At 44.0% G+C, this 8,798-nt stretch overlaps 1 protein-coding gene across 1 annotated transcript in view; it reads left to right on the plus strand.

Moving 5' to 3' along the window:
• The window catches only part of trabd2b (TraB domain containing 2B), a 133,915-nt gene extending 129,386 nt beyond the window's left edge, over positions 1-4,529 (plus strand). Inside the window, 2 exon segments of the mRNA XM_083766442.1 lie at positions 1,337-1,636; positions 3,500-4,529. Of these exon segments, the coding sequence (XP_083622568.1) occupies positions 1,337-1,636; positions 3,500-3,800 (601 nt within the window). The 3' untranslated portion in view covers positions 3,801-4,529.
• The last annotated feature ends 4,269 nt before the right edge of the window (positions 4,530-8,798 follow it).

An 8,798-nucleotide genomic window follows, 5' to 3' on the forward strand; every position in this document is an offset into this window, starting at 1 on the left:
TCTCTCTGGTCTTATGCCCTCCTACGGTATAACTATATTTTATGCTATGTCAGCACATTGAGGTACCATATGCACGACATGGCATGCGGTCCGGGGTCCTGTTTCATTGTAACATCTCAGTGTTTTTAGTTAGATTTTTTTAGTGCTTTTATATATTGGTATTACTATTACTATTTGTTACTAATACTTATTTTATTTCATACTCCTATTTTGTTATCTTGCCACCACTGCAAATGATGGACTGTTCCTTCAATGTTCTCTGAGGCTGAGCATTAGTGTGTGTGAGTGAGTGAGTCAGTGAGTCAGTCAGTCAGTCAGTCAGTGAGTGAGTGAGTGAGTGAGTGAGTGAGTGATGAATTAATTAATGAGCTTTTGATGCGTTAAAGTGCAGTGATCTTAAAGGTTTTATGACATTCATTTTCATTTCTTTTAGGTTTTCTTTTTTCTTTTAGGTTTTATGACCTCAATTACACCCAAAAAACCTGAACTTTGAACATTCAGTGGATTTTCTGTGGTCTGAAGTTTTCTTTGGGGTTTGGAAGCCTTTTGAGCTACAATGAAAACAGGCAAAACAGTGAAAACAGTGACATCTGCTGGCAAATCCCATTGACATAATGGGATTTGCAGGATCTTACATCACAAACAGCAGGAAAATCAGAGCACCTGTTTCAGCCAGAAAACCCCAGATCACAGAAAATCTACTGAATGTTAAAAGTTCATGTTTTTTGGGTGCAATTGAGATTAGAAAACCTAAAAAAAACAAGAACAATTCCAAAACCTTTTTTTTAATGTCACAATCCCTTTAAGAGTAAAACTGCCACCCTGTGAATATAGCCAATGAGGCAAAGGGAGGAGAAAGTGTGAATAATGGAGAGACATGACATAAGACTTGGAATGTGGTGAGCCTGGGTGGTCTGCTCAGAGGGGTGATGCTATTTGAGATAACATTGGATGAATAGTAGTAGCTCCAAGGTCTACACAGCGTTGCCCACTGGCTATTTCTGATGCACAGTTAAACTGTTTACGAGGTCTTCAGGGCCGTTTTTCATGTGCATGTTTGAAGTCGGGACCAAAAGGCGAACGTTACAGTGGTCAGAGAACCACACACAGTGGCACTGACGTGCAGAGTTTCAGAAGGCTTTTTTCTGTATTTTATTGAACTGTAAATTCATTGGCAAAAGAGTGGAAGATTGTTATATATATTACATACACGTCTCAATTTCTTCTGTTAATAGGAGACAAGCTGCTTAACCATTATTAATTGAAACACACAAAGAAAAGTGCATGTGAGCCACATCCGAATTCTGAACCCATGTCCTTTGTTCCTTTGATGCAGAGGTGCAGTTGAAGGAGGGGAGCCCACGGAGGAGACCAGCGACGAGAGCCTGGACACGGACACGTTCACCTACCCTACCGACTGGCTGTCCGGGCCCCCGGAGGAGGAGGAGCTGGACCTTGACGAGCAGCAGGAGGGCCTCCCTGGCCTGGGCGAGGGCGAGGAGCTGCCCCACATGCTGCTCCCCGACAGCCTGAGCCAGCTGGAGGAGTTCGGTCGACACAAGCGTCCCCGCAAGTCTCACCGCGGCCACGGGAAACCACGCCTCTTCAGTGACCTCTGGGTCCGCATCGGGGACAGGTGAGATGGTCCAGCCCACTGGAGTCTGCTCTTTTCTTCTCCTCGACACCAAACCTTGTTGCAGAAAATAGCCGATCTGTGAGCTTAGATCAGCTATTTTCAGCTAATGTTCCCCTAAGAATATGATATAAAGTTGAAGTGGTTAATGTAAAGAAACAAGTTCCTATCACACAAATATTTGGCGGCCCCCCTGTAGTAACTCTGAGGACCCCCTAGGGCAGTGGTTCCCTGTAGTAACTTTGAGGACCCCCTAGGGCAGTGGTTCCCTGTAGTAACTTTGAGGACCCCCTAGGGCAGTGGTTCCCTGTAGTAACTCTGAGGACCCCCTAGGGCAGTGGTTCCCTGTAGTAACTTTGAGGACCCCCTAGGGCAGTGGTTCCCAAACTAGATGCGTTTAGATGTTTGTCCGGGACCCAACTAGAGAATATTGCAGAATAAGAATAAGTGCACAATGCGACGCTTCACGGTACGTTGCTAGCTTCAGCTATTCCACTATATATTTGTTATTATTATTTTTATTTATGTTTTAAAGTGTATATAATTCTTTAAAACATTTTAAATTAAGAAAATAATCAGCTTTTGAAATATATGTTTTTTTATGAGAAATAAAATCAGATTTTTACTTGAGTGGTGAGATTGAGAAATAAATAATAGGCTACAAGAGAATGACAGCTTGGCACGCGCGACAGAATGCAGCCTTGTAACTAACTTTTATTTTTGTAGAAGAGGCAAATTAATATTGTTTATGCCGTTTGCTTTGATTGAATAATTGATTGAACACGTATGTTGTAGGCTACTATGATTGGATTTGGGTGCGTTCTAAATAAAGTGTTAGTGTTGATTATCGTGTATTAATCTAATTATAGTAAACTAATACTATTAAGCTAAAAAGGATAAAGATGAAGGGAAAATAGACCACACTAGTACAATAATGTTTCAAGTTTACACATACCGGTACAAACAAATGAATCAACACTTTATTTTAGAACACAACCAAATCAAATCATATTATGGCGTGCATGTTCAATCAATTATTCCATCAAAGCAAACGGCATAAACAATATTAGTTTGCCTCTTCTACAAAAATAAAACGTACAAGTTAGCGTTCTCTTGTATCATACCATACTACTTGTATTAGTTACCATGGAGTAACCTCGCATCAGACTATCCAGCATATTCACCTCGGAGGACAGTCAAGACGAGCAGTGTCGGTAGGCCAATCACAGAGCGTTACCATGCCTATGCTCGGACGCAAACGGAATTCACGCTTATGGCGTATGTGGTTAGTCTGATATGTGGTGGTGTTGTCCTCTCTCTCTCCAGCACCACCCCTCCACCCAGCATAATGACATGTGGTGTTGTCCTCTCTCTCTCCAGCACCACCCCTCCACCCAGCATAATGACATGTGGTTTTGTCCTCTCTCTCTCCAGCACCACCCCTCCACCCAGCATAATGACATGTGGTGTTGTCCTCTCTCTCTCCAGCACCACCCCTCCACCCAGCATAATGACATGTGGTGTTGTCCTCTCTCTCTCCAGCACCACCCCTCCACCCAGCATAATGACATGTGGTGTTGTCCTCTCTCTCTCCAGCACCACCCCTCCACCCAGCATAATGACATGTGGTGTTGTCCTCTCTCTCTCCAGCACCACCCCTCCACCCAGCATAATGACATGTGGTGTTGTGCTCTCTCTCTCCAGCACCACCCCTCCACCCAGCATAATGACATGTGATGTTGTCCTCTCTCTCTCCAGCACCACCCCTCCACCCAGCATAATGACATGTGGTTTTGTCCTCTCTCTCTCCAGCACCACCCCTCCACCCAGCATAATGACATGTGATGTTGTCCTCTCTCTCTCCAGCACCACCCCTCCACCCAGCATAAGAATCATCAACGGCTACGTGACGCTGGACCCTCCGCTGACCCACCAGGAGCAGCAGAGGCGGACGGCGCTGCTGTCGGCGGCGCCACAGCTCACCAGCTCAGCCTCTACCTCCTCCTCCTCCTCCTCCTCCCCCCCCCCTCCTCCTCCTCCTCCTCCTCCTCCAACTAGCTCCGGCTCCACCCGGCCAGGCCGGAGCTTCACGCACAACGCACTCACAGTCTCCAGTCTCCTTCTGGCCTGCTGGCGTTTGTCACACATGCTGTTGTTCGCGTCCTGACCACATGGTGGTGCTCTCACATAGACAGACACATGGACACGCTGTCTCTCCATACCAACAGAACTGTGGAATGTACCCATAAAGACAGAAGCGCAGGCATCTGTGCACGCACCTGCAACCTGCAGAAATGCGAGAACACTCGCACGCGAGAACACTCGCACGCACGCACGCACACACACACACACACACACACACACACACACACACACACACACACACACACACACACACACACACACACACACACACCATTGACAAGGTGATTGAATGGTGGTTGGTGGAATGTTATTTCAGTTTAGGAAGAATCAAGAATCTATGCCTATGAATCTATGCCTCTTGAAACAAGGAGCCTTAAAAGAGTCTTAAAACCTCATCAAAGTATTATGATAGAAGAAGGATTAATAGCATAATTAAGACCGCTAATTTCAAGAGATTGTGTGGTGGTCCGAATGACCGCCTGAATGAAACTGTAATAATAATGTATATAAAATGATGTTGTTTTTAATGATGAAATAGACTTACTAATAACTATGAATGGATGAAGTGATGGCGTACGTGTCGTACAGTGAGACTGTGCTGGATGGAAAGATTGGGTAACAGTAGTCTGTGAATGGTTTTGTAAATTGTGCATTTTGTTCATAAAGAAATATTGTATATTTATTATTTCTGGAGAAGAGTATATTTTCTTGCTTTTTGAAGATAATTAGAGAATAAAACCTTTACATTTGTCAGGTGTCCCCCCTTGAGATTTCCTTTTAAATGTCCAACTGATTGATTAGCTGGTACGTGTATCGAAAAACGACTATATGTATTCAAGTTAAGTTCAATGTTCTTTTCTATTCTGGCCTTCAAACACTATGGTGCTTTTGTCTCACCCAAAGTGCTGCTGGGACAGAGACATTCAACAGGTAATGAACCCCTGCCATCTAGTGGTTAAAAGTAGGAATGGATCATTTGTGCCTGCGTGCGTCTGTGGAACAAAACTCGTTTGTGTCCGAGCATAGCGGCGCCTTATGTGGAACAGCAGGGGCGTGTTGAACTGTCAAGGCTGCCAGGACTGCCAGGACACTTTGAAGCAAGGATGGTCAAAACAAAAGAAGTTACTTAAAAGGTGATATTGGTAGCATTTTATGTAGACAAATAACACAAAGAAATGAATAAATACACAGAGCTTTTCAAATGGTGCAGAACACATTTCTCCACACAAATTATGATTGTGAAATAATTTTGTTTGGGTTGTACGTGGTTTGTTGAACTCCCTCTGGTGTAAAGGGAAACTTAACCCTTTTTGCAAAAAATATGTATGTTAATGACATTTAGAAGATTTAGAACACTTTCCTGGGGGTCTTTATGCGTGTAATATGTGGTTTTAAATATTTTAGATTTTAGCAGTGAGCCCAGTGTCTCTGATGTCATGGACACTGGGCTCACGTACTTCCTGGACTACAGGCTACTGACGGTAGTAGGTGTTCAAACACCATTTTATAAATATTTTATATTACATTTATTGTTTTACGAGAGTGCCACATTTACATTTATGATTTTTTTCCCCATATGATTTTTTTTTTTTTAGGTTTAAAGTAGCATGGCTCTTTCCCGCCAGCAGAGGGGGGCATCACTGGTCCCCAAACGAGCCGTCTCTGTTACCCTGGTAATTGCACCTGGTGTGTGGGGAGCATAGGGGGGTGGGGAGAGAGAGCGTGAGGATGACGTTACGTGGAAGGAGGAAGTGAATCCCTCTGTTTGTATGCCGGACGTGCATCGGTGCATCCAGTGTTTAGAGTTATGTTTTTTTAGGCCGAAAAAAGTGTGTTGTGCCGTAGCCTCCAATGTTGTCGTTATTCACAAATCAAACGGACGGAGTCGCTAACATCATTTTCTGCCTGGCTGGCCCTGCTGGTATTTATTGATTTTCATTATCATAATAATAGTCTCTATTATATTCTTATAGTAGACTAAGCCGAGAGTGTTTGTTACCATGTCTCTCCAGCTCTTTATTAAACAGAAAATGCAATTTTAGGTCGGGATACTAATTTTAGCCAATCAGGTCTGGAACAACACTGTAAAAATGAAGCTTATAAAATATAAATGGGTATTGATTGATTGATTGAAATATTTATTAACAGCCCGTGGACCCCCATTTGAAAAGATATGCCAGGGACCCCCATAAGAGAAGATTTGTATGTCTCTAGCAGTGATTTTCGTTTAATTTCAAGGACCCCCATGACATGCATTTCTATTCTCTGGGACCCCCAATTTATATTGTAAAATGAATGCTAATTTAACTCTGAGTTACAGACCCATAAGGGTCCATTTGGTTACAAACTATCATCTAGCTGGGTTCCCCCTGGAACTCCTTCAAGTACCCCTGAGGGTCCCCGGACCCCACATTGGGAACCACTGATGTAGTCAGTGGATATTAAAAGTCCTTACCAATAAATGTCTCCAGTCCACCAATGTGGTTGTAAAGGTGTAAAGTAACACATCTCTCTGTCTCTGTATTAAAGGAGAATTCCATGCTAGAATGCTTTCTTATCTTTCTTGCCTTTCTTTGTAGTTGTTACGTCCCCACCATAAGCCCTCAATGAATTGCATTGCATTGAATGGGAATTGAATGGGGCTATGGGGTGTTATGCTAGTTCGCTTATTTCCATCGAAAGAAGTAGTAAAGTGTGCCGCTTGGGATATTATTTACATTATGAAGAGAGGATATATACAAAGAAATTATAATTTTGAGCAATGGAAATAAGCAAATTAGCACAACACCCCATAGCCCCATTCAATTCCCATTCAATTCAATGCAATTCATTTAGGGCTTATGGTAGGGGAAATAGCCAATAAGGAGCTTTTGCACAAAATAACACCTGGACCTCTTTGGTGGGGACGTAACAACTACAAAGAAAGGTAAGAAAGCCTTTTAGTATGGAATTCTCCTTTAAAGAACTCCATATATGAGCATAAAAGAGACACATAGGCCTACATAACTGGGTGGGGCATCAATTTCCAATTTGCATCATTCCAAGTAGGCCTACGTGTGTACAGTGTGTCTGTAATCCACCACAAAACAACTAGAGAACCGTTCGACCCTAGAATGTCTGTGATCATTCATATAGGCCTACTTCTACGTTCTGTATCACAGGCATAGATCCCTTCCATCTGCTCCTGGTTGAAATGAAATATGCGCAGCCTAAATGTGATAAATGTTTGTACTCGCCCATTAAATAATTCCAAAGACGTGGAGTGAAATATGGTCCTCTAGTTTCATATCCATGTGAAAGTTCTGGCACAAAACGTGTAGTCAATTATCTCCACTTTTTCACAAGATGCACACGGACGACTTTCTCTCCGGGCGAGAGGCCCAGAATGATCGATGGACTGAATACTTCCTGTTGTTTACCGCAGACGTCATCACCAATTGACCAGGGAAACACAAAGGTTTGGGTCACACAATTGGCAGGTGGTGTGATTAATTACCCAGCACATACTTCCTGTTTACCGCAGACGTCATCACCAATTGACCAGGGAAACACAAAAGTTTGGGTCACACAATTGGCAGGTGGTGTGATTAATTACCCAGCACCTATCGAAAGGCACCTGCCAATTGTGTGTCCCAAACATTTGTGCTTCCCTGGTCAATTCCCTGACGCTTGTGGTGATCAGAGGAAGTTTTGATAAATGAAGTCCAGCTGTCATTCCGGGGCCCTTTGCCCGGAGAGAAAGACGTCCGTGTGCATCTCGTGAAAAAGTGGAGATAACTGACTAAATACACGTTTTGTGCCAGAACTTTCACATGGATATGAAACTAGAGGACAGCATTTCACTCCACGTCTTTGGAATTATTTAATGGGTGAGTACAAACACAGCATTTATCACATTTAATGCCACGCATGTTGCGCCCAACCAGAAATGAACAAGGGTGTTCTATGGCTCCTGCATGTGGAATACTGTGCCAACTGTATGTAACAACGGAGACATTCTAGGGCTACGTTCGCCCCACCAACTTCAAATTCAACACACACGTTCCACACCCCCGCAGGGAGTGCTCTGCGTGTCGGTCAGATACACCGTTGTCCAGAACCAGCACAAAAGCCTCTGCCCGGGCTCTGGACCGGACTACCCCTATAGAGCGTCGCAGTCCCTCCCCCTTTCAGAACGGCGAGTGGCCCAGGAAATGAAAAGCAATGCATTTTCCCATAGCCACTTCTGAAAGTATTTATTTAAAGACGGTTACGCTGCGGACAAAGCCAACTCGGATCGTGACAAATCATGACAATGAACACAATATTTTGGGCCGATCAAATCATTAGAAAGAAGAAAATAAAGGCAGGAGACAAGACTATTTGTTTTGTTTTTCTTCTTATAAATTATTTGATCGGCCCAAAATATTGTGTTCATTGTCATGATTTGTCACGATCCGAGTTGGCTTTGTCCGCGGCGTAACCGTCTTTAAATAAATACTTTCAGAAAGTGGCTATGGGAAAATGCATTGCTTTTCATTTCCTGGGCCACTCGCCGTTCTGAAAGGGGGAGGGACTGCGACGCTCTATGGCCCTTATTTATCAACGCAGTGTACACACAAAATTCGGTGTACACCCGGTGTACACCCGGTGTACACCCGGTGTACACCCAACACCGCATTGATAAATAAGGGCCCATATCTCCATACATGGAGCTGGCCTGTTCTGACATTACAACACTTCATATTTGGGCATACATGCCTGACACAGAACGTCAACTCATAGGAATAAAGGGACACAGAGAGACAGATACAGAAATCTCCATATATGGGTCGTGGTTCGATTCCCGCTCGGGACGCTGTGGGCGCTGTCGGTGTGTCCTCTCCTCCGCGTCATCAGTGCCCATACCTGAGGCGGGGTTGGCGAAAGGGCCTTTCTGTGTGGAGATTGCATGTTCTCCCCGTGTCCCCCTGGGTAGGTACCCTCACAAAAAACATGCAGTAATCCTGGTCTCTAAACTACCTCCCCCTGGCCAGCCGGG

The sequence above is a fragment of the Protomyctophum parallelum genome, assembly GCF_964188405.1.
Source record: "Protomyctophum parallelum genome assembly, chromosome: 6".
In the NCBI taxonomy this organism is placed as follows: Eukaryota; Metazoa; Chordata; class Actinopteri; order Myctophiformes; family Myctophidae; genus Protomyctophum; species Protomyctophum parallelum.